Genomic DNA, 26,325 nt, shown 5'->3' with positions numbered 1-26,325 from the left:
TATTCTAGCAGCTTTCTAACTTTATAACAGCAATATTTAAAATTTGTCCCTGATTTTTGGCCTTTGACCCTGATTATTTCTTGGCATTACCCAGAATTTTTATGATAAGAGATTAAGAGGTGTGCGTACATTCCATCTGCAAAATATATTTTTTTACACAAAACTGATACATAATGTGGCAGAATATTACGTAGTCATTAAACAATATCAGTAAATAGTAAATAACACGCACAAACAGAAAAAAAGCAAACTATAGCACTCTCCTAATGTGAACTAAACTGCATGTGCTGTTTTTGTACACAGTCTGAAGCAGTATAACTACAAGACATGCAAACTGGAAGATATTTATTATTATGAGATGGTATCATCAGAGAATAAGAATTCTTAAAGTTCAGTTTAGGTAAATCACAGAGTACTAAATATTTTCTTACAGTTTATCTGCTGGTGCCATTTTTTTGACTATCTATTAGGACAATGTGGAAGGCTAACTCGTGGAGTATACCAGCAAAATTCATTTTCTGATTTGTTTTATAAAATTAATATGCAGTTACACACCTCTGATAGGGCTACACTTGTAATGAGTGTGGATACAGATAGTGAACATGCAGCTGCTATGATGAGTACAAAGGCAACTTAATATTAGATGCACTGGGAAAATGTGCTGTGATTCTGAACCTAGATTAATAAAATATGTCACTAATCTGGGTAAGTAATTTATCATTACTTTAAAAGCAAGACTAATATGAAGTAAAAAATGTTAGTTAAACATACAGCCATTGACCCAACAATCATACTTTACAGAACAAGTAAAATACAGCAAGCTCTTTTGCAGAAGTCATCTTGCCAGCTGTGGTGTTGAGACAAAAAAAAAAAAAAAAAAAAAACAGATTGCAAGTGTGGTCTCTGTTTTAAATGTAAATAACAACTCAGACACATATACGTGTCTATATATTTTATATATATATATATATATATATATATATATATATACATACATTATATATATGTATACATACACACACACACACACACACACACACACACACACACACACACACACACATATATATATATAAAATACATGCATACATATATAATGTGAGTGTGTGTGTGTGTGTGTGTGTGTGTGTGTGTGTGTGCGTGCGTGCGTATGTATGTATCTATATATATAGATATAGATATATATTAGTTTTGTGTGTGTGTGTATGTGGGTTTGTGTGTGCGTGTGTTGTTATTATTTTGGAACACTGTTATACATTTCAATATCATTAAAGTTTATCCTCACTTCCTGTTTCCTCTGCACGCGTCTTGGCATCATTCCAATGGATGAATGCACAATGGGCTTATATTGCTGAAGTACCTCTCACCTTCATGATGGTATTACACTTGCAGACAAAGCTAAGCACTGTAGGAAGCTGTTTGCTAAAAAACCTTAGTGATGTAGCACTTCATGTGTGGTACAAACTGTAACTGCAAGCAGTTTGCTACATTTTAACAAGAAAAACATTTTTTTTGTTTTTGTTTCAACTGAAGAAGGAGGGTCAGGAGCAGGGAGCAAAAACAGGTTTTGATTGTCTCATGCATTTCAGGAGCCCCAGTACACGATTTCGGACTTTTTTTAAATTGTTGGTTAGCTGAGGAGGGGAGGAGCATACCTCTCAACTGTCTATATTTTTGCCTCATGCTTTTTACTCTGCTCCTCATAAATTCTTTGGTTTTCTTGCAAATCACTGAGGGTAGAAATCACTAATAATGACATACATTTGATTTCCGGGCTTCATATCCTTCAGAAAAATGCATACTAACACAAATCCTGTTATTGCAGTAATTTTCAAAGTTTATAACAGCAGTATTTCAAAATCTGTTACTGTTTTAGGCTTTATCCAGATTTCTTGCACTAACAGGTTGAGAGGCATGGCTGTTTGAAGACCTGAGGCACCAGGGGAAGGGAGGGGCATGTAATTGGTAGACCCAGTACAAGGAGAGGATCTTTTTTTTTTTTTAAACTCCTCAACTGATGAGTTGGGGATGTAGGGTGTCAGTATGGGGATTAACCTGAAGCACTAAAAAGCCAACCAGACCTCTAATGAATGTGCACAGGAATAGTGGTATGCCTGCATGAGATGTAGATATTACATGCCAGAGCTAGCATACACAAATACAGCTGTAAAGGGTTATAAATTTCACTGAGTGCCAATCCACTCAGACTAAATAATTTAAGATGTACACCATGAACATGCTTGAAAGAAGATAGCCAATTTATGCTGCTGGCAACCAACATCCCTCTTCCATGCACCTCTTTACTTAGTACAACCTACTTTGGGGTTGCAAAACCTTACCAATAGGCTATAAAGTCTCTACTTTTAAGTCCACTTGGGAGTGAGTGAAATGAAGAATTCCTTTGCACAACAGATAGTTCAAAAGCTGTCACTAATAAAGCAAAACCTAGGCATATGTTGGCACATAAAGCTACATATAACAAAGCCTCCAGGTAGACATTCCAACAGAAACTATTTGAATTCTTGAGATTTGCTTTGTCGAGCCCAGAGATGTAAAAACAAAATGGCCAAAAATATGAACTTACATATACTAAGTCCAGGATTGCCATTTCTTGTAATATTTCCTTTTCTCCAGGGTATGGCAATCATGGTGTTTGTATATACAATTTGGGGACGGGGCTTGCCCTCCATATCAGGACTGTAGGGGGGCTTGTCCCCCCTGCAAGAATAAGTTTAAAGGAGAAGAGCAATTCTCAGTAATCACTCTTCTACTGCATTTTCAGTCTCCTTTTCAGCATGTTAGACTCAGCATTTGAAGTCCAGACATTTCAGTAGGAAGCCAATTACTACATATCCATCATGCACTAGACATGGGAGTCTCGCATACAACACAGGCAAAATGTACTTCTGCATATGTTGTCATTTTTATAATCCATGTCACAATGCCTGATATTTATGGAATCAGGTACAAAGATGCAGAAAGTACAGATGTGTAAGTAAACATTCCATAACAGTAGATGTCTGAATAATCACTGCTGCGGTAGCCTTAGCTATAAGGATCATATCCTGCCAAGGATATAACAGCTGCCCAGCTTCCATAGCTTTGGGGCACCTTCCATGCACTCAAATTGTCATTTGAGCTGATTACAAGACAAGTTTGGGTGTCAAGCCCTTCAGATATTTCTTGCCAACAGAGTGAGGAAGGCGAAGCCCCAAAAAGGAAAATGCTAGAAAGAATGAAAAATAACTAACCACACACTGGCATAACCAACACAAAAATATAAATAAGTAAATAACGGAGATGGTGGGAGGAAGAGGCTAGTGTAGCAGTCATCATTTGAACATCTACTATTGTGGCAAGTTTACTTACACAACTCTACTATGTTCATCATATTGATCAGCTATATGGGTAGATCACCCTCTAGCTTGAAATATTTAATTTGGAGGTGGAAGGAGAGAAGTCTAGGAGCCTCTGGAGAATGGTCTATGATCTAGACCTAGAGAAGGAATCAAGCTTATAGTGTTTTGTAAAGGTATGTACAGAGGACCAAGATACAGGTTGCAGAATATTTCCAGAATTCAACTATTTCCAAAAAAAAGCCAAAGATGAAGTCAAGGCCCTGGAAGACTGGACCTTGAGCCTGCCTGGAAAAATGTTGTTACAGTGAGTATAAAAAAAAGGTAATTGCCTTAGACAACCATTTGGAAACTGTATTGACACAGGTTGTCCCTTCCTCTTACTTTCACCCTCGTGGTATGTGCCTAATGTTTTAAGCTATATTTGTGTATTTACCCTAGTGAATTTCAGCATTTCTACAAGTTTGTATGCTAATACTGTCTTTTTGTCACACAGAAATGCATAAAGTGTACTAGAATGCTTAAGTGGTAGTGCCATTCAGCTCTACAGCTATGGCAAGCTGATTTACTGTATTAAGTTATCTAGCCTGGATATATAATTGCTAATGAATGTTGCCTAAAGTCTACTGAGATTGCAACATAGTAATATTGACCCTGTTGCAACAGAATAGCGAATTAGCAACTGTTAAGCTAGTACAACATCACTTTGAATGTTTAAACCTTACTGAACTTGTGGATTACATTACTTAAGCTACGGACGGCCAGACACATTGGTCTGTGATTTAGAAGCTATATTATAATGTTGTAGTGGCTTTTAAACTAGTAAAATCACTAAGTGTTATGTTATTACATAGAGAACCTGCTGAGTACATTTAAAGTACTATGGATGGCCAAAAGCTGTGGTCTGTGTATTTTAGAAGCTACAGCATACTGATTGTGAGGCTTGTTGCTCGGATGAACCTAATTAACTTATAACAGTAAAAACACACATTAAAATTAACATATTATACGCTCTCCTCCTTAAATGTGCATAAGGACTCTAGTACCTGCATCTGTTATGTAATTACAGTAGATACATCAGGAAAGCCGATATTTTATATCTAAACAGAATAACACAGGGAAAACAGTTGTATTGTGGATGTAAATGCTTTGTTTCCCTGCACATAGTGTTACTGTTTGAGCCCTAAACTGGTGCTAATTAAATTTAAACTATCTTTCCCACCAGGAACCATCCCCCTAAACAAGCAGTCCTACAAGGCTTACAACAGAAGGACGCTGCCCTTCTGAATTATTCAGACAACCTGCTCTAAGCTGCCCACTGGCTAAAAGCCCTGCTAAGGTTATTATTCATCTGAAACTATCTGTGCATTTTACATTTGCTGACCTGGGTCTATAGCACTATTCCCTAGCCCTATCTATAGTACCAACCCCTAAAACTATACTCCCCCCATATTTTATCTACAAAATTGGAAGACAATTACAGAGATTTCCTCAAACTTAAAGCAAAAAATTGTAAGTAAAACAAGGTTAAAAGAAAACCCCTATTTTACAATTTATACAATACTTTTATTCCTGCAGAGCCTATCCTGTTAAACCTAAGCATAATTAATTAATTACTTACAGATTTCTTGTGTGAGGTTAAGGCCTGCTGTGCTCGGGCTCGCTCTGTACCCCCTGCCCCCAATTCACACCCGCCCTTACTGTGTCTAGCTTTATAGTCACTATTCCACTCCCCCTCAGCTGAACCAATCAATAATCTCCTACTCAGCCTAACCCATCCCATTTCCACCACTCCTTTTCCTATCCAGACCATTTACTACTGTACCTTTTCCTATCTAGACCAATCAGTACTGCACTGTGTAGTCTACTCCAGCCCCCACCCCTCCCCCAGTAGCAAATATTCAACCTCAAGATCCTGAGGGTCCTAGTCCTATAACACCAGTATAGCCTCCAACCATGATACCCTACAAAGCAATGTCACTACTCTCTCTGCTATCCCTCATGCTATTTCCATATTTCCTCTCCATTTATGAAAATCAGTCCTACCTAGGATTTCATCACCCAAAATCTCAAACTAGTCCTAATCTCATAACACATGCTACCCACTAGTTACAACTATTATCAACCCTTTAACCATAAAACACTATCTGCCTATTAGACCCAGATACATCAGCTCAAAATCTAAATGCTATCAAAAATCTATAAACAAAATCCTGAAAGTTATAGCAATTACACACAATAACCTAGCAATGGATGGAGACATTCATTCAAACCCTGGCCCTGCCACCTTAGATAATGGAACTTCCACTACAACTAACCCAGTTATATCACTATCAAATAATAAGTCCCCCAACTCCCTCCTGATCTGCCAACTAAATATACGTAGCATAAATAACAAAGTACACAATCTGCATGCCCTCCTACAAGTCCATTCCCCTGATATTCTATGCCTAACTGAAATCTGGTTGAAACCATCAACCTCAGATAATGAAATACTACCACCTGGGTATAATATACTTAGACTTGATCGCTCCACCAGGAAGGGAGGAGGGGTAGCTGTACTCTTCAAATCTACACTAAATGTCACCTTAGACCCCAGTCAACCACCCCAGGTCAATAAGGCAGAAATAATCACTACCAAACTCCAAATTAACAAAAACAAAAACATAAATATAGTCTGTGTGTATATTCCACCAGGGAATAATACCAATTCCCTAGAAGACATCCTCCACTGGTTAGCTAATAACTATCCACAAGAAACAATAGTACTAGGAGACCTTAACTTCGACTGGAAAACTTGTTCCTCTCAATGTCCTACCAGCCATGTAAACCTGTATAGATTCACACAGGTTATATCCACACCAAACGGGATAGGAAAACTTAACCAAAAAGACAGTATACTAGATTGGATACTAATCAATAGCCACCCCCAAATGTATTCTTTGGGGGCCATCCCCGATGACCTCAGCGACCACTTTCTTACCTTTATCTGCAAACACAAATCTAATTACTCCCAGCAGCCCATCTACAGAACAATAAGAAATAGTAAAAGCTTCAATCCTAGCAAGTTTCATGATGAACTTAAGGCATGCAACTGGACTGCCCTAAAGCACCTGCCCCTAGATGAAGCTGTCTCCCACTTTAACAATAAATTCCTCACCATCCTCGATGTTCATGCTCCCGCTCGTTCCACGATGGTAAAAACAAAAGCTGCTCTGTGGCTATCTAAAGAAACTAAAACAAAAATCATAGTCAGAAATAAGGCATGGACAACATTGTGTGCTACAAAAGACCCTATAAATCAAACCAAATTTAGACAACTAAGAAATGAGACAAAACAAGCTATTCTATTAGATAAAAAACTACTACCTCCATCTTCAATAAGGGAACCAAAATAACCCCCAAAAATTCTGGGCAGGGATAAATAAATTACTGCACCCAGGTCAAACCACCACTCCACCTCCCTCAGCCTCTACCAATAAACTACCAGAGGATATTGCTAACAACTTTAATAATTTCTTACTGAAACCATCCAAGCCTTTGCAAGCCAAATACCCCTTAACTCCTCTAACCCACTGGATAGCACTCCCAGCTCCCAGCCCTCCTTTAGCTTCCAACCAGTCTCTACATCTTTCATTCATTCACTACTCAAAAAATTAAAACCTACTATCCTAGCAGCAGACCTTTTCCCAGCCGAATATTTGCAAAAAGCTGCTGATTCCATAGCGTACCCTGTTTCCATTCTACTTAATCATTCCATATCAGAAGCTTCAGTCCCCTGTATCTGGAAAATATCTCATGTCATACTCCTCCATAAAGGTGGTAACTCTACTGAGTTATCCAATTATAGACAATTTAGCCATCTTTAGCCATCTTATCACCTCTGGCAAAAATAATGGAAAAATGCATCCATAAACAACTCCTGAACTTTCTAACCCAAAACGACCTACTAGCTAACTCCCAGCATGGCTTCAGACCATATCATAGTACCACCACAGCTCTCCTCACCTTCTCTAATGCAATAAACTATAACAGGAACAACAACAAGCTATCTTCAGCCCTTTTAGCCATCATCTTCTCATCAACACCCTGGTAACAATGTCCCTAGGTAATCACCCTCTCCGATGGTTTGAATCCTACCTGCACAATAGACAACAATCCGTCTTTTAGCAGAACAAACTCTCAAACCTCCTACCCAACACACTAGGTGTCCCACAGGGGTCTACCTTGGGGCCACTTCTGTTTTCCATTTTTATCAATGAACTCCACACTGTAATTCCTGAAGCCATCTGCATTCAATATGCAGATGACTCAACGTTGATTTGCACTGCCACCTCGCAAACAGAACTGTTATCAATAACTCAGAGTACTTTCAAGCAAGTATAGAAGTGGCTTGCCACTCACTGTCTAATTCTCAACCCTAATAAAACAAAGCTCCTACTTTTCACCCCCACTCAATGATTCACGGCATTATCTCTCTCCATTAAGGCCAATAATGGTACCATTATCTCTCCAGATGCCCATACAAAGCTAGTAGGAGTTATTACAGACAACATTCTTAAGTTTGATGTGCATGTCAACAAAACAATCAAAACCATTAACAGAAAACTGGGCTCACTTTATAGGATAAAGCCATTCCTTACCCCATATGCTAGGACCTCCATTGCCCACTCCCATCTACTCTCTGCACTCTACTATGCTTCCCCTTTACTGGCCAACCTAAATAAATCTGATCTTACTAAACTCTCAAGCTGATATAATAACATAGCTAGATTTGCAACTGGTCTACCCTATAGAATCCATCATTATAAAAATCGAAATGATCTCGGATGGCTAGAGCTACCCAGGTAGATTCAGTATAATCAACTCATTGTTGCTTACAAAGCACTCAACCAACCAGATAATACACCTGCCCTGAAAAAACATCATCTACCCCCACTCCAACTCCAGGTCACTCCGGTCATCTAACAGACTATTAGTGCAAACCATCAAATACAACAACTGGTGACTCCCTGTTCTCCAACTCTGCTAGCAAAATTTGGAATTCCCTTCCTGCTAACATTACCCTGGATACCACACTATCTCAATTCAAAATAGCTCTCTAGGAGTATTTCAAGTCTTAATGGATATGTCCCTTCTCCAAACCTGACTAAATCTTTATGCATACTGTGTATCTATCCTATGTCTATAAGTGTTACTCAAATATCTTTGTTAAGCCAGTTTAGAAGATTGTTAGACTGTACAAATTTAAATGTACTAGAATAAGTGGCATATTTCCATAAACTTAACTAGACTGTAAAATGTGTCATACTTCTATTATGTTATGATTACTCCTGTTCGACATGACATTGTAATGATTGTATATGTATACCCTTGGAGCTTTTCTCCCCGGGCCTCCGCTGAAAATGGACATGCATCCAGTCGGACTATCCCGGTCAACAAATGTAAAATAAATAGATAAACAAGAATAGAGGATCTGAGGGTCTGAATGATTTAGCTCTGTCGAGACACTACACGAGTTGTCAGAGGACATCTTAGCTATGGAATATATTTTCTCCCTCATTTTTAAGATCAGTAAAGAAAATGGGGAGAATGCTAGTTTGGCTGAAAGTAACCTCATTTACTACTATAGGCATTAAAGACAGATTAGTTCTCAAGGAAACCCTGTCTCTGTGGAAAATAAAATAGGATTGACTCGCCATAAGAGTTTGCAATCTAGACACTCTTCTTGAGGAGGTCAGAGCAATCAGTAAAACTGTTCTCCATGTTAAGAACTTCAAGTCAGCCAGATTAGCTGGTTCAAATGGAGCAAGCGTTAGATTCTCTAACACAAAATTAAGATGACAAGCAGGGGGCCCACTGGTTTTCTTGGAGGCCTCTTACATAAAACTCCTTTCAAAAATGTTTTGACATGAGAAAGCTTTGAAAGAGAGAGATTCATGGGCAGACATGTTGAAATGGCCAATAAATTAACCTTGATGGAAGAGTAAGAAAGGCCATTTAAAGGTAACTCACGCATATATTGTAAAACCAGAGAACAACTAGTCATGAATGTGTGCTGGTTATGTTGTTGTCTAGAAAACCTTTTCCGTTTGCTAATATATGATTTTCTAGTAGCAGACATTCCTGCTGCACATCCTCAATAAGCAGGTGCAAAAGAAAATAAGACCCTATTATCCAGGCAGTCAGCTGAAGCTGATTGGGGATGGGGGGTATCAAACACCCCGATCCTGTATGAGTAGATCCATTCTATGAGGAAGCTTGTGGGAACTGCCCTTGACCATTTTCAAAACAAGAGAGAACTGCTGTTGCCTAGGCCAGAAATGGAGTCACTAGAATGATCTTGGAGGGCTTCCTTCTGAATCTTCAGCTGTACCCTGGATATCAGTGGAAAAGCATACAGGAACATTCCTGTCAAAGAAAAAGAAAAATTCATCTGTCTTTGAGGCCTTCTAGCATAGGGCCCTATAGCAGAATTTTGTCCGCTGATTATTTAGAGAGGAGGCAAATGATTCTACTAGAGGAACTTCCCACAGATGGATCAAATCTTGGGGACCCCCTGATTTAGTTTACATACTTGACAGTCTGTCCTATCCTGTTCAGCCTGTATGCCACACAATATTGCTCTGACAGAATAAAGGATGCCTGTAGAGTGAGATTGTGCTGTGTCTGCAAAGGGGTATGACTTGGTGCCCCCTGCCAGAAGATGTACCACATGCTTGTGACATTATATGAAAAAAGTTGAAGAGGTCCTGGGTCCAAAGGGTTTTGTGTCTTGATCAGAGAAAGCATCTTTTTCATATTTATGTGCTTGCGTCTGTTCTAAGTGCCGCATATACCTTGGACTATTATCCCACCTGAAACTGCTCCCGAAGAAAGTCTGAGATGTTTGTTATGACTGACTGCTTTGAAACAGGGAGGGTTCAGGGGAGACCTGAATTCAGAGATATTTGCTGTCTCCACCAAGTAATTTTTCTACTGACAAACCCCAGCACTGGAATATGAAAATACAAGAGACGTTGATTCTGGGACCAAAGAGACTTCAATTAACATTGTATCTTTCACATGTGGAGTCTTGCTATGGTTGTCATTAGAATTATAGATGCCATGAGACCCAAAATCCTGAGGTATTCCCTTGCAGTGACTGAAGTCTGATTGTAAAACCTTAGAAATAGACCTAAGCAGATCTACTTTTCCTGTGGAAGAAAGGCTTTTTGAACTGAGGTGTCCAGCTGACACCCCTGGAACACAATCCTGTGTAAAAGAGTGAAAAAGGACTTTTGAATGTTCTCTTGGAATCCTAGCTTGTGTAAGAGACCTCTCACCTAAGTGAGATATTTTTGACACTTTGAAAAAGAGCTGGCAAAGATCTAAATATGGAAAAAACAAAACTGATGCACTGTAGCATGTAATGAGCTATAACTGGAGCTATCCTCTTACTGAACACTCTTGGTGTAGTGGATAGTCCAAAGGGTAAAGCAGAGAACTGACAAAGTGATCGAGACACAGAAACCTTAAGAAATGCCTGAAGTCTAACTGAAATGTAATGAAATAAGCATATTTTAAATGTAGAATTACCAGGAAACTTGAAAGAGGAAGAAGAGATAACAGACTGTGAAGTGACATCATTTTTAAGTTAGGCACCATCACAAACAAATCTAAGAAAAAAAAAACAGAACTGGTCTCCAAGCATATTTCTTTGGCATTAAAACATCCTTGAATAACCTTTCCAAACTGGGAAGGAGAAACTAGTTCTATCACTTCCCAGAAAAGCATGTAATAAAGGACAGGTGAAAATAAAGAGAGTCTAGTCTGGTGGACGAGGAATAACCTCCTGGTTAGGAGGAATATCCTCTTAATGCCATCTATAACCTTGATAATAATCTTTACAACCCATTTGTCTGAAACCATCTGTTGCCAAAGGCAAAAATGGAGCTTCAGACTTTCTGGAAGGGAAAAGGGACTGCCATGGTGGGACAGGGAAGCAAACTCCCTTAAATAATCAAACTGACTAACTAGACTGTCCTTGGTTTTGGAGCTTGTTGAATTCTTTTTGGAACACTCCTGCCATTTTGTCAAAATTGGATGATGGGATACAGAATCCCTTAAAAATTAGAAAAAAACAGGGGCAGAAAATCTTAAAGATTCCATGATTTAACTTACCCCTTCCATCACTCTTTTTGATCACCACTACATCAAAGGAACCAAAAAGTGAATATCTATCTAAAAGAGAGAATTATTATCACTCTTCATATACTCCTGGGAGGTTCTGAGAGTGCAGCCAGGCAAACCTCCTCAAATCAGTACCAGAGGCCACAACAGCACTGGAAGAGATATTAACTGCATCATACACACACTGTAAACAGAGTGGTGTGTAGTACAACAGAACAAACTAAATCTTGTAAAGCAGATGTTTCCTCACAAAAAGAAACTGCAGACCAAGCATTCCTCATACATCCACAATTAGTCAGAACGTTAATATGTGAGCCTGATAATTCAAAATTCTAAAAATGAAGATGGCAGAAGCATTCACTATTTTCCTGCTTTAAATAACTCTACTGAAGTGGAAAGTATTACTTACCAGCAAAGAATATTTAGTTATTTTTATTTTATGTTTGATTACCGGGTTGGTCTGAATGGGCAATCAGGTGCCAGTTTTCAACAGAGACGCGGGGAGAAAAGCTCCACATACATGACAATCAAAAAATACTAAAGCTCCACATATATGATAAAAATACAAAAGTCAGAGATGAGTGCAAATTAATAGAGCAAACAAAAATATAGAATAATATGATGAGAAGTTACAGAAGTGTACAATATATATAGAGTGCACAGTAGTAAAACAGAAAATATGTATTTCAGTAAGAAAGTGCACTAATAATATATACAGTTATACACATACATTTAAAAATACAATTCGTTATGGTAGTTTTTTTTTTTCTGTGTGTTTGACCTTTGAGCAGTGCCAGAGGAAGATTTATCTGAATGATGGTAGTAGGGCTAGCAATGGTCAAAGATAACTGAATGGAAGATTTTCCCCCAGAGGGAACTTATTTGTCCTGCAAAGGAACAGCCCTAGCTGACTCTCAATCCTCAAAAGGCTCAGAGGAGCATACACTTTGATGCCAGTAAAGCACTGATGGGTGTGGCACCCAAACTTGTCTTTTTGTCAGCTCAGTTCAGTTTAAGCTGACTGACAGTTTGGGCACATGGAAGGTCCCCTGAAGCTTTGCCACCTGGCCGGCTGTTATATCCTTGGCAGGATATAACCCATACAGTTAATGTTACCACAGCACTGATCAATATGATGAACATATTATAATCCACATATCTGATGTTGGGTACAGCTCAAATGGTCTCAAACGCATTTGACTGAAAAGTTTTTAGGGGAGAAAAACAATGAAAGAACAAAATATCTAAAGCACATGTGACCCAATGCTCATTCTTTATAGGTTCATAGGTAGGACTTTGCAGAAAAATGAAAGTTTAACTGAAAATATTATAGTAGTTGGTGTGTGAGTATTTACAGGTTAAGTTTAGGGTAAGGGTTAGGTAATGGGGCAGATTTATTGTTTCACGTGTTTGGTTCTGTGTGTTCTCTGTGTCCTTTTGTCTTGTCTAATAATACTGTTATGGGAATGGGTTTTTAGCAACATGGTACAGGGGAACAAAGTGATAGCTAGCAGTAGTTATCCCTGTTCATCACTAATAAAAGCAAGGGAGAAGGAAGCGTGATTATAATGTGATATATCTGGACTACATCCCATGAAAAACCTTTGCCCAAACATGGATGTAGTTATGTGGCCTTGAGAGAATTCTACAATACAGGGGAACTTATGCAGCCCACTTGCACTTGAGCAGGGTGTTGTATTTGCTAATGGCCAACCAGCTTTACGTACTGGCCTGAATGTTAGAGACATGGCACAAGGTACTTAAGAATTAAGCATCAGTTCCTGTGTGAGATGTTCTCCAGTTCTTCCTGAATAACCACCTCTTATTGATGTAGAAATATACAGCAAATGACAAATCAGACTTGGCAATGCCCTTGATGTAAAACAGAACTATACAGCAAATCTTAGTAAGCCCACTGCCTTCATAATGGTCATGGGTGTTACCTACATCAGAGATGTATCACCTAAATGCGGTATGCATGGGGCAAATGAAAAAAATGGTTTGTCATACAATCTGTGGTGTGTGCAGCGTGCTCAGGGAGGGGGTGTACTTGAGATACCACATGTTCGTTTATAAGTAAAAATAAAATAAGTACAGCTAACAATCAGCCTATTGGATTATACTCTACAGCAACACTGAACAGAAGATAGCAATATATTATGCTTCTCAAACGCTGCACAATAAACTTATTTACATGTCCTGCTTATGATCAGAAAGATGCATCATATCCTTTTCACTGCCAAGAAGAGATTAAATCCTACTGCTAAACAAACATGCACTGTATCACTTCTGCTACCAATAAGAGATTAAATCTCACTGATATGCAATCACATGTCACATCAGTGGAATAACAAATATGTCTCACTTACCACACTGCTTTTGATGTAGGACTACCTGTCTATTTTCAGTAACTACATCAGCATCTGTAAAACAAAAAGATGGATGTCACAGTGAGCTGTAATAAGAGATACTTTACATATTGATTACATCAACAAAAGTGTACCTTTCAGTATATCGTGATATCAAATGTGCCGTATACTATGACATCACTCCAATGATCAGTAAGCCAACTTTATGATCATGTTAAAATATAGTCGCAGTCAACAATATTATAATAATATATTATCATACACAGGCAATGATCTAAGGTGTACCCTGTTATAATGTAAAACATATAGGGGGTCATACAGTGCTGAACGCCACAATACAAATGTATGCACAGTACATTACTGCACAATACAGAATGGGCAGCTTGCACATCTTTACCTTGGCTAGTGAAAGAATATTCTTAACAGGATGTCAATTTGGAGGTAATGCCCACTGTAAAAACAAGTCCACTGCTTCACAGCAGCAGTGCATTAGGCTGCCATGAAGTTCAAACATATAAAAAAGCAAGCAGATGACATTTTTTTACAGTCATTACACAGCACTTTACTGTTTAGCAGGTGTAAAATTTAAAAAAAGTAAATTGATTAAAGAAAAGAGTGTGTACACATGCATGTGCATCTGTGCATGCACATGAGAAAGAGAGGCAGCGTAAGTGAGAGAGAGATCGACAGGCACATAGAAACAAACAAGCAGTCCGTCAACACACTTTTCTTCAAAATAAGAAATATGAAACTCTAATGTCTTGCAACACTGACTGACTTTAATCCTCAGTGATTTATCATGAAATCAATCATTATAAATGGCCAGAGCAACACTATGTGGCACAATCAAGGACAGTAAAGAGGCATGCTTGCATTCTATGATTTTTTTTCCCATTAATTTGCTCACAATGGGGGCATCTATGGTGCATTCACTTGAACTGTCTGTAATGGACTTAACTTTGTGTGTGTGTGTGTGTGTGTGTGTGTGTTGACATTAAATACTTACATAACTTATATTTTGGATGTTAAACACTTCCTCCAACAAGAACTGCATATGCTACATCAAGTTTGAAACATTAGGCAAAGGAACATGTTCGGGTATAAGTATACAATGACAAGAAAATATAAAAATATTAAATATTACAATAGTAGAACTGGGCCGAAGAACAGTAGTAGATATAAGATGGAAAACAAATATATATATATATAGACTAATAGCTTTATATGCGTGTGTCTGTCTTAACATGGATATAATAATGATGACTGACTTTAATTGTAATTTGAGAAATAAAAAGAATAGTTGTGATGTCAAAATGGTTACTGAAATTATGAAAAGTGGAAAATTAAAAATATGGGAAAATAAACACTGGACTTACAAAAAAAATGAAATTAAGACAGAAATTGATAATTTTTTGATATCAGATGGCCTAAAAAAATACATAAAAAGGAGTTAAATATAATTGGTTCTCTGATCATGTGGCAATTTGGATAAGAATTCATGAAAAAGAAGAATATATTAAAATAGGAAAAGGTATAAAAAGAGTAAATGAAAAAAAAGAGTTAGATTCAGGAGAAAGAAAAGAAATTACAGAATTATAGCAACAACATACAGTGGTTATAAAAAGTGTACACACTCCTGTTAAAATGCCAGGTTTTGTGATATAAAAAAAATGAGACCACAATAAATCATTTCATAACTTTCCCACCTTTAATGTGACCTATAACCTGTACAATTCAATTGAAAAACAAACAAATCTGTTAGGGGAAAAAATATAAAAAATGAAAAACATACAATACGCTGGTTGCATAAGTGTGCACAACCTTAAACTAATACTTTGTTGAAGCACCTTTTGATTTAATTACAGCATTCATTCTTCTTGGGTAGGAGTCTATCAGCATGGCACATCTTGACTTGGCAATATTTCCCACTCTTCCTTGCAAAAGCGCTCCAAATCTGTCAGAGGGCATGTCTTGTGCACAGCTCTCTTCAGGACACCCCACAGATTTTCTATTGGATTTAGGTCTGGGCTCTGGCTGGACCACTCCAAAACTTTAATTTTCTTCTGCTGAAGCCATTCTTTTGTTGATTTGGTTGCATGCTTGGCATCATTGTCGTGTTTAAAGGTGAAATTCCTCTTCATCTTCAGCTTTCTAGCAGACACCTGAAGATTTTGGGCCAAAAGGGCTGGTATTTGGAACTGTTCATAATTCCGTCCACCTTTACTAAAGCCCCAGTTCCAGCTGAAGAAAAGCGACCCCAAAGCATGATACTACCACCACCATGTTTCACTGTGAGGATGGTGTTCTTTTGGTGATGTGAAGTGTTGTTTTTGCACCAAACATACCTTTTAGAATTGTGGCCAAAAAGTTCAACCTTGGTCTCATCAGACCATAACACATTTTCCCACATGCTTTTGGGAGACCTGATGTATTGTTTTGCAAATTTTAGTTGGTTGTGGATGTTAAACTATGTAAAAGAAGGCTTCCGTTTTGCAACCCAACCCCAGAGTCCAGACATATGGACTGTTTTTTTTACAAAAGAAAGAGATAATCTTTCCTCTGCTCTAGAATTGAACAGTGGTGCTTTTACTCTGTTATTCTCTTGAAAGCAACAGAGCCATCTTTGTTATGGTAATCCTGCACTCTGCATCTTATTAAAGAAAACTGCTCTGTTCTTACTGTCAAGCTTTTACATGCATCATTACATCATATATAATTAAAAATGGAATTAGTCTGTTTACAGATTTAATTATTTTATAGATGTTAGTGTAAAGGTTATATTCTGTACTACACAATAAAGACTCACCAACATATACATAGGTTCACAGGTTCATACTAGGCTATCTGCCCTAGGGCATTTATACGCCTAGCCAGAGTGTGTTTGGCTTTCGCCACCCATTTTTAAATTAACTTTGCTATGCCCTTTTTCGAGGTTAGTATACTGTGCCTCTGTCTAACAGTGACACAGATGTGATACCCGGGGTAAACCTACGATCTCCCATCCACTCATCAGGATTCCTCTTGAAGAGAGTCAATGAGGGACTCTGCCTAACCTGGACTGGGATTTTATTCCAGAGTGAAGGGAACCTCTGGATTATGAATCTGTCCCTCCAGCATGTCCTATTTATTTCAGTGCTGAGGTTCAAGTCTCTCAAGTGCGTAGCTTGATGGGATTTGGATTTTCTGAGGTGCAGCATGTCCATTAATTCCGGGTTGGACATGGCTTTATACGTTAGGCACAGATCACCTCTGAGCAGGCGGTATGCCACTGAGTAGAGCTGGAGTTTCTTTAACCGGGTAGCATATGGCATCTGTTTGAGCCCTTTGATCCTCTTGGTGAGGTACTATTGGGGTCTTTCCAGTTGCTGCAGGTGTCTGGTAAGATACATCCCAAAAGGGGCATTGTACTCAATTATGGGCCTGATGAGGGATGAGTAAAGAGGCACCATGACCTCCCCTGATCTAGATGTGAATCCCTTCATGATTAGGTGGGCTATATAAAATGTTTTTCTAACCACTTTGGCCTTGTGGTTGTCAAATGAGAGATTGCTATCAACTTGGGTCCCCAGGTCCCTAATTACTTCTTCTGTACTTAATGGATTACCACCTATGTGGTAATTTGTGGGCACTTTGTTTTTGCCAAAGTGGATGACTATACACTTTTTGGCGTTTAGCTTGAGGCCATGGCTCTGGCACCAGTTGTCTGTTTCTATGAGGCCCTTTTGGAGGATGCTTGTGTTGGCTGGAGAGTCGATTATGGCACCCAGTTTGCAGTCATCTGCGAACTTGGTCAGCCACAGTCCTTCCGTGTTGGCCTGTACCTCTGAGAAATATATACCGAACAAGAGAGGTCCCAGGACTGAGCCTTGTGGGACGCCACTTGTAACTGGTTTGGAGTCTGACATGGCTCCAACAATTCTAACCATGTGGGTTCTGTCCATGAGCCAGTTTGCAACCCATCTAGTGACATAGGGGTTTATATTTAAGCTGGTTAGCTTATCTATAATGCCCGAGTGGGGTATTGTATCGAAGGCTTTTGCGAGGTCCAGGTAGGCTGTGTGGACCACCTTCCCCTCGTCAATGGCCTTGGTGACTGTTTTAAAGAAATCGACCAGGTTTAAGAGGCAGGATCTGCCCTTAACAAAACTGAACTGGGAAGGATCCAGTGTCTGTAGGTCCCCAATATCTTTATTTATGAGGTCCATGATGATCCTTTCCATAGCTTTGCAGACCAAGCTAGTCAGGCTTTTGGGGCGATAGTTTCCAGGATCCGTTGAGGCACCACCTTTGTGGAGAGGGACCACTGTTGCTGTACGCCACTCTTTGGGTACATATCCTGTAGTAAGGCTGAGATTGAACAGTAGTTTTATGTTTGGGTTTAGCTCTTCTTGGAGTTCATGTAGGACGCAGCCCGGGATACCGTCTGGTCCCACTGATGCTGTGTTTTTTGCTTTGGAGAGAGCGGCTCTTACCTGAGCATCTGAGATGTCAGGGGGCAGCACTCTGCTGGGATAGATATTTGCCCTTTTGGTGGGGAGGGGGGGGGTTGCGCTGAACCTGTCAGCTAGGATATTGGCAATGTCTGTGGGTTCGGTGTATTTTTTGTCATTTTGGACTACTTCTGAGCATATCTGGGAATTCCCACCCAGGTTCCTAACATAACCAAAGAAAGCCTTGTGATTATCCTTAGTGTCCTGTGCAATTTTTCTCTCGAAGCTGGCCTTAGATGATTTTATGAGTGCCCGTAGTTTTTTGCTAATACTGATCAGAGATGCCTTCCCTTTTTGGGATTTTGCTCTATCATGTAGTAGCTTCCTCCTTCTATTGTACAGTTTGTTTATGGCAGGGGTCCACCAGACAGGATGTCTGCCTATGGAGGATTGGGTCTTGGTTTTATTTGGGATTGCATGATCCATGCATTCCTGAAGGTGTTCATAGAATGTGTTTATAAAGGATTCTGCGGTCTGGGCCGTATTTTCCACAGGCCCGGGGGCTTTGAAGGATTCCACCTCGGTTTTGAGGAGTGTGAAATTTGCTTTAGAGAAGTTTTTCACTGTGGTTTTCTGGGCAGGGGGTGGGGTGGGGATGTGAATATCCAGTGAGATTAGTTTATGGTCTGATCTTACCAGTGAGGGATACACTTCTGGTCTGGAGCATAGAGTCCCCATGTTGGTGATGATCAGGTCCAGTATGTTTTAACCTCTTGTGGGAGTGGTAACAAGTTGTTCCATAGCATTTGAGTTTATAAATTCTAGGAACCTTTGGGCTAGGGTGTTGGAGCTAGAGTAATGCTCCCAGTCTATGTTTGGGTAGTTGAAGTCGCCCAATATAATGGTGTTTGGAGAGACCTTCATAATTTCCAGTGTTCTCAGGAAGGCCGAGTGGGGTTCCTGGGTTTGGGAGGGTGGTCTGTAGCAGGCTATAAACTGGAAAGCAGTTTTACCCACTGGTAGTTGCACATGGATAGTCTCTGATGCTTCGTGCTGTGCCACCAACCTGGAGGTGTGGGTATCTTTGACAAATATTGATACTCCCCCTCCTTTTGTGGTTCGGTCCAAGTTTTGGGGCCGAAAAGCATGGTATGAGGTATAACCTGGTAGTGCTGGGGTGCTCTCGGGAGCCTTGAACCAGGTTTCTGTTATTGCACAGATATCGACGTTCTCCATGCTAAGGAGAGTTTCGAGTGTGTGCATCTTGAGGTTTAGACTTCTGGCGTTGAGTAGCATTACTCTTAGTTTCTTATCCCTTGTGATACCTATGGAGGTGGGTTTGTCTTTTGAGCTTTGCCTAAAAAAGGCACTATGGGGGTAGCAAGAGCCTTTGCCAATATCCGAAAGCCCAGAGGTGACAGGTGCAAGCCGTCCCTAGCGAAGCATCGTGGCTTGTCGAGCATGTCATCCCAGGCTGACAGGCACTGGATCCCCTTTGAATGACACCAATACCTAGGCCAGTTGTTGAAATTGATCATCTTGTCTTCATATTGTGGCATCATTCTTGGTGAGGGTAAGATGCTACTCAAGGTCAGGGTCATACTGGCCTGGGCTACATGCTCAGAGAGCTCTTCTATGTCTCTTTTCATGTAGTCCAGGGAGGTACGTATCAGGTCACTCACACCAGCATGGACAATGACTAAGTCAAATTTGTACTTGCCTTGGAGTGACCTAAGTGCTTGTGTTATGTGGCGGATCCTAGCGCCCGACAGGCAGCTCACCGTGACCTTCTCCTTGTTCAGCCTGGTGAGCGGGACGTCAGTGTGCCTAACGATAGAGTCACCTATTACAAGTGTATCAGGTGTGTTGTTTAGCCTTAAGGACTGTGACTGTTCAGCACACTGGCTTTGTGAGCTATGTGTTGCACGTGTTTGGTTTTGGGGTAGCGGTTGCTTGGGTGTCTGCTTTGGAGGTCTCTGCTGCTTAGGCAGATTTTTATTTAGAGCCTCCGAGTATGTTTTTGTGTGTTAATGACTGGAAAAACAAATCAGCGTGCTCATTGTAAATTGAGTATGCTGACAGAAGTGAATCCCTACATTTCTTCAGTATCAGCATTTTAAAAATTATGGAGGAGGCTTGTGTACCATGTTGGAAGTAGAAGCTGCTGGACACAAACCCTTCACCTTCCTATGAATCTTCAGATTTGAAGATGGTTGGGTTTTTTATTGCTTCTTTTCCTTAGGCTGTATTACCTTTATTTTCTGTTCCCTTGTTTACCTGAAAGATCTGGTTGAGAGTCCAGACGTAAAAGCCCTTTCAAAATTATCTTGTTTCCCCTGTCTAACCAGGATCTGTGCCCAAATCCCTAACAAAAGGAGCAACCAACTTCTAAATGTTCTGGTGCCAAATACACCATGCAAAACTTGTGTGGATCTTTGGGTAGATTGTTATGGCCACACTTTGCACACATCATAAAAATGTATCCATACAGAACAACAGAATATAAACACTGTGGTACTACAAAATATGAAACATGAAAATAAAAAAAATGCCAGGCAACCAGTCTAAGCCCTCTGAGGAGATGAGGCTGGGAGAAAACAATACAAAATGTTCAAAAAGATTAAAAAGAAAACTTCAAAACAGTAGAAACTATTTAAATAATAAAATATATGAAATATGTAAACAATTTACAAAATAGTTAACCCCAAGTAATTAACAATATAAGAGCACTTACCTGACTCAAGAAAGATCAACTGTTCATAATGGCAGCAAACAAAATCTGAAGTTACAAGGGGAGCTGAGGATTATGGGATGGAAGAAACTAAGGGAGTTCAGGGTTGACAACACTAGGAGAATGCTGGATCATCTCTGACAAGTGGCTCCCAACTCAATAGCTGGATTAGATGGATGGATGGATGGAATAGGATAAGACAGAAATATGTATGAATGTATTGCCAACTAAGTAGCTACACAGCTACTTTTCAGCCACTGCAGAATGATTTCTTCAAATGAACTAGCATGTCTTTTCTCTCTCTCTTTCTTTTTTTTTAATACAGCCCAACAAAAGAAATGAGTGACTCTAACAGCACCAGTGCAACAAACATGTATAGGCTTGTGCCACTCTGCGAATAATATTAATATCTATTGGATGCTAAAAGAATTTCTTTAGTATCAAGCTTGTTAACATTTATTTTCATTGCAAAATTTAATACTGAAGAAGCACCAATTATATCCTTCAGGGTGCAGATAACTAGCTACAGTAAAACATATTTACCTACTTGGCACCTCAATTTGAAAAGAGTACATCTTTTCACTGCCCCCATTAAACCCTTAAGATTTTTATTATTAAAAAATGTACATGCTGACAGATGCTCCACTGGCATAGATAGATTTATTTTTTTATTTTATTTAACATTTGTTGACCGGGAAAGTCCGACTAGGTTCCACAGATCCTGTTTTCAGCAGAGGCCTGGGGAGAAATGTTCCAGAAACATGTTTTTAGAATGTGGGAAGAAACCGGAGTACCCAGAGGAAACCCACGCGAACGCAGGGAGAACATGCAAACTCTACACAGAAGGCACCCCAGCCGAGAATCGAACCAGAGAACTTCTTGCTGTGAGGCGACAGCATTAACCGCTGCACCACTGTGCTGCCCAAGATAGATAAAGCCCTAACTACAACCCAGTCAACCCCAGTTTGCATAGCAGCTCCAGTGACTGATGGAGCAGCAGGGAGGTATGGGCATGCCTGTCCCAGGAGGGTATTTGCTGATGATGCTCCCTTATGGAAGGAGTGATCCAAACAGGGGAGCTGCCCTTGGATGTACTGAGTCAGTGAGGGAGGTAAAAAAAAGAAAAAGAAAAAAACAGGTAGGATGTAAAGATGGACTAATCCTCAGGACACCATTAGGATCCATGACTGGCCCCAACAATACTCGATTAAGTCCAGAGTGGTAGTGCATAAGCTGGTAGACTCAGCATGGAAGTAGGGCAATGGAAAGCCAGGTTGGTTAAATGATACCTCAAGGAAGACCAAAAAAATGTGCATGCTGATTGGTCCCTTTGTAAATCTAGTGCTCCTCCACAGGAAAAAGTTGCTTAAATTTATTTTGTCTATGCTGATAAGCAGAGACTATCTGTTAATAATTAAAAAAAAAAATTCCGCAGCTACAACCTATCACTAAACTGTTCTAAGGAGCACAATAATAGCATTATAGTTTTAAAAACTCACAGCGGTCAGCGCCGTGAGAACCCCTACAATCAGTTCAACAGACATACAGACTCTACAGAGAAGGCACCTCCCTGGGCTGTACAGCATCTGAACAAAAATAGAAAATGCAGACTCTACACAGAAAGCACTAAAAGTGTCTCCTCAATACCTTAAAAATTGGATAGAAACTTCAATGTACTGTGGATGCCATCAGAAATACAAGCTTACTGCTTGCATGGTACATTCCCTAGATGCCCCAGACTACCAGGAGTCAGCTGAAGAGCACTGAAGTTCAGTTATACAACGGCATTATTCCGACAAGGTGATTTCTTTCTTAAGTAATGTCATTATATAATATCAATAATCAGCTCCTGTAGGTGGGTAATTCACAATTTACCCATGCTTGGATTTGGCATGCAGATTTATCACAGAAGGCATCTCATTGGAGTCTGCAGCATCTGAACAAAAACAGAAAATGCAAAGTCTACACAGAAAACACCAGCAGAAACTCCTCAATACCTTAAAAATGGAGAGAAACTTCAATGTATTGTACATGGCCTTTCAAATATGGGCATAGTGCATGCATGGCATCCTGGATGCCTCAGATGAATAGGAGTCTGCAGAATAGCACTAAAATCCATTTATGCAATTACAATATTTAGACAAGGTAATTTTTTTCCTAAACAATACCATTATATAACAGCAATAATCTACTTCTTTGTGTGTGTAATGTGGGATTTAACCATACTGCTATTTGTTCAGTCAGTCAGATGTTGCCCTCATGCTCAAACCAAGCTAACTGTGGGTAAATCCTGGATTACCCACACCCACTCTTGATTACTGCTAAATAACTCCTTTAGAGGTATTGTAGGTTAAAGATGGATAGTGTTATAAAGGAAAAAAGACCTAATGAAAAGTAACAGTGTGACAAATAAAAGCCTGAACAGGAAAAGTTACACAAATGTAAGAATGCTTTATATTATTTTATTTTAATTTGTTAATCAGGTAAGTTGGCCCTTTTCAACCATGACCCAGGCCACATGGGCAAGTGGAAATACAGACAACTTAGTATACCCAATCAACCAATTTGTTTTGGGGAGAAAATTAAAATTTTCAGATAAAACCCATTCAGCCAAATGGGGAACATGCAAACACTCCAAAGACAGTAAGGAATGAACCCTGGACTTGTAAAAGAGATCTTTCTACTGGGCCAGTGTGCTGGTCTAAGTAACAAAATGCAAAACAGAAATCAGCCATACATAAAATGGTCAGCATTGACTTCCACATTAAATGGTGGTGTGGGCCTATGCAGAATATCCAGATTGTGAATAATTCATCCTTCACCTGCTTGATACTACACTGCTCTTTTTTCATTGCTCAATATTTTATTTTGTTTCTTATTTGAGTGCGCTATATAGGAACACAATGTGTGAGCTCAAAATGCATTAATTTTCAGTAGATTCCAACATCACACCATCTTGGAGAAAGAAACGTGTTTTAGTAAACATGCTTTATAGATTGCTCTTTCTCTAAATTGCAATGACCTCTGAATAGGAATATAAAAGTAAGTAGGCAGTAGAGAAAGAAGCCTCGCACATAGGCTTGTGTTGATTGCTTTTGGTTGTAATTACAACAAATCAGTTCAACTACAAGTTGTATGTGTGTTTAGGTGGTTTGTATACTCACTTTGTTGGGTTTGTGCAACTGTAGCTGGGCAATCAAATTTAGAGCAGTCTAGTTTCAATTAAACATGGCAGGCCAACTACTTCCTATGTCCTATTCCTATTCAGAATTTTGTCCTGGAAGAAATTTTGTATTAAAAAAAAATCTATATTATCAACAGATGTTTCTTTGCTTAAAATTCTAGAACCATTCAGTTAAACAACTGGCTCTTCATTTAGATGGATTCTGTAGGAATTAAAAAAGAAGTTATGTACTCACCATAATGTTCGATCTGTGTTGTCCATTTTCATTCCTCCTCAACAGATGGTTTCACATCTAATCCCTTGGATTTGATTCAGCCGCTGCTAAAGCTCGTGGGCACCAAGAACTATCAAGCTCTTCCCTTACCCACAATGCACCAGCCCCAATTACCATAGATCTTGTTTGCTGACTTTAGTAGAGAGGAAATATTGTTATCCTGAGGAGGAGGAGAAGAAGAAGGCTATATCAGGAGATAACAATACAGAGCAGAAAGGACCTGTAACCATTCATTCTTCCACAAGCATTCAAGGACAGGGGTTGGAGGGAGGGGAGTTGAGGAAGAATGAAAATGGACAACACAGATGGAACATTATGGTTCATAGGTTGGTACTAGGCTATCAGCCCTAGGGCCTATACAAGCCTAGCCATAACAATTCCCTGGCTATTTCTTCCCTCACTATTTACTTCCCTGGACCCCTGTCTAGCAGGGCGACTGACGTGATCCCCGGGGTGAATTTCCTTTCTCCTATCCAATCATCAAGGTTCCTTTTGAAGAGGGCCAAAGAGGTGCTCTGCTTGACATGTATGGGCAGTCTATTCCAGAGTATGGGGAGTCTCTGGGTTAGGAACCTATCCCTCCAGCATGTTTTGTTTATTGTGATGACAAGGTTTAGATCCCTGGAGCGTGTGGCTCTGAGGGATTGGGATTTCTTTAAGTGTAGCATGGTGAGTACATAACTTCTTTATCTGATGTTATCAATTTTCATTCTATCCTTAACAGATGGGACAGAGTCCCCAGCTACCTAAAATGCAGGGTGGACCTTAAGGCAGGGTTTTCCTGAGCACCATTGAGCCGAATGATGCTCTACCTCTGGAGACCAGATCCAGCTTGTAACAAGTAACAAAGGTATGGGGAATAGCCCAAGTTGTGGCTAATCATCCATGGATATTTTGGAATGACAAGCTGAGGAAGTAGCCATGGATATAGTAAAATGGGCCTGTAATGGTTTTGGTAGAGTAATGCCCAATTTGTTAGAAACAAATGAAATACAGTCGGTAAGACAGCTACATAAAGTAACTTTGGCAACTGGTTTTCACAGTTTGATTTTCGTAAATGAAACAAACAATTGGTCAGTTTTTCTGATGTCTTTGGTTCTATGTAGGTAAAAAACATAATTGCCTATGGACATCAAATAAATGTAACTTGTATTCACCCTTGTTAGCAAATTTAGGAAAGAATACTGCCAAATTAATGGACAGGGTTATATTCGATTCTGACAACACCTTAGGAAGGAAGGCTGCATTAGTACGTAATGTAACTCTATCCTTATGGAAAATCAAGTATGGTGGTTCAAAGGATGAAGCTTAACTCTCAGAAATTCATCTGGCAGAGGTGATAGTTACCAAAAAAAAATCATCTTCCAAGAAAGGTATTTAAGATCACATGTAGCTTCTGCTATGAAGGGGGACTGATTAACAGCATGCAGTACCAGATGCAGGTCCCTCGGGGGAGTATGATCTTTGAAAGGAGGTCTCAGAAGAAGACTGCCTTTCAAGAAGGTTTTACTCAATCAATTTATGAGATGCAACAGAAGAACCATCAAAACCCATATATAAATTTGATATGGCTGCTAAATGAACTTTAATGGCTGATGAATTAGCTCCTCCTTTAACGGTATGGGTCAAAAATTCAAGGATGCTATGTACCGGGGCTGAAAAAGGTTCAATATTATTTTGATGAGACCAGTGAACAAACCTCTTCTATTTTCAAAAATAGAGTTTTCTGGTAGAAGGTTTATGGGAAGACAAAAGTATTTGATAATAGGAGAAGACAGCATAGATTGTCTGGCTATTAATGGAACTGGA

The 26,325-nt window shown here is 39.5% G+C and overlaps 1 protein-coding gene across 1 annotated transcript in view; it reads right to left on the bottom strand.

Moving 5' to 3' along the window:
• SHLD1 (shieldin complex subunit 1) overlaps positions 1-26,325 on the bottom strand; it is a 2,230,375-nt gene that overhangs the window by 456,334 nt on the left and 1,747,716 nt on the right. The window contains exon 5 of the mRNA XM_044056410.1: positions 13,898-13,951. Within this exon, the coding sequence (XP_043912345.1) occupies positions 13,898-13,951 (54 nt within the window). The remainder of the gene's footprint in view (positions 1-13,897; positions 13,952-26,325) is intronic.

This window comes from Protopterus annectens, chromosome 1.part2 (genome assembly GCF_019279795.1).
Source record: "Protopterus annectens isolate FY-2018-M chromosome 1.part2, PAN1.0, whole genome shotgun sequence".
NCBI lineage: Eukaryota > Metazoa > Chordata > Ceratodontiformes > Protopteridae > Protopterus > Protopterus annectens.
The sequence above is the reverse complement of the archived record's forward strand: the minus strand, read 5'-3'. Positions and strand labels throughout refer to the sequence as shown.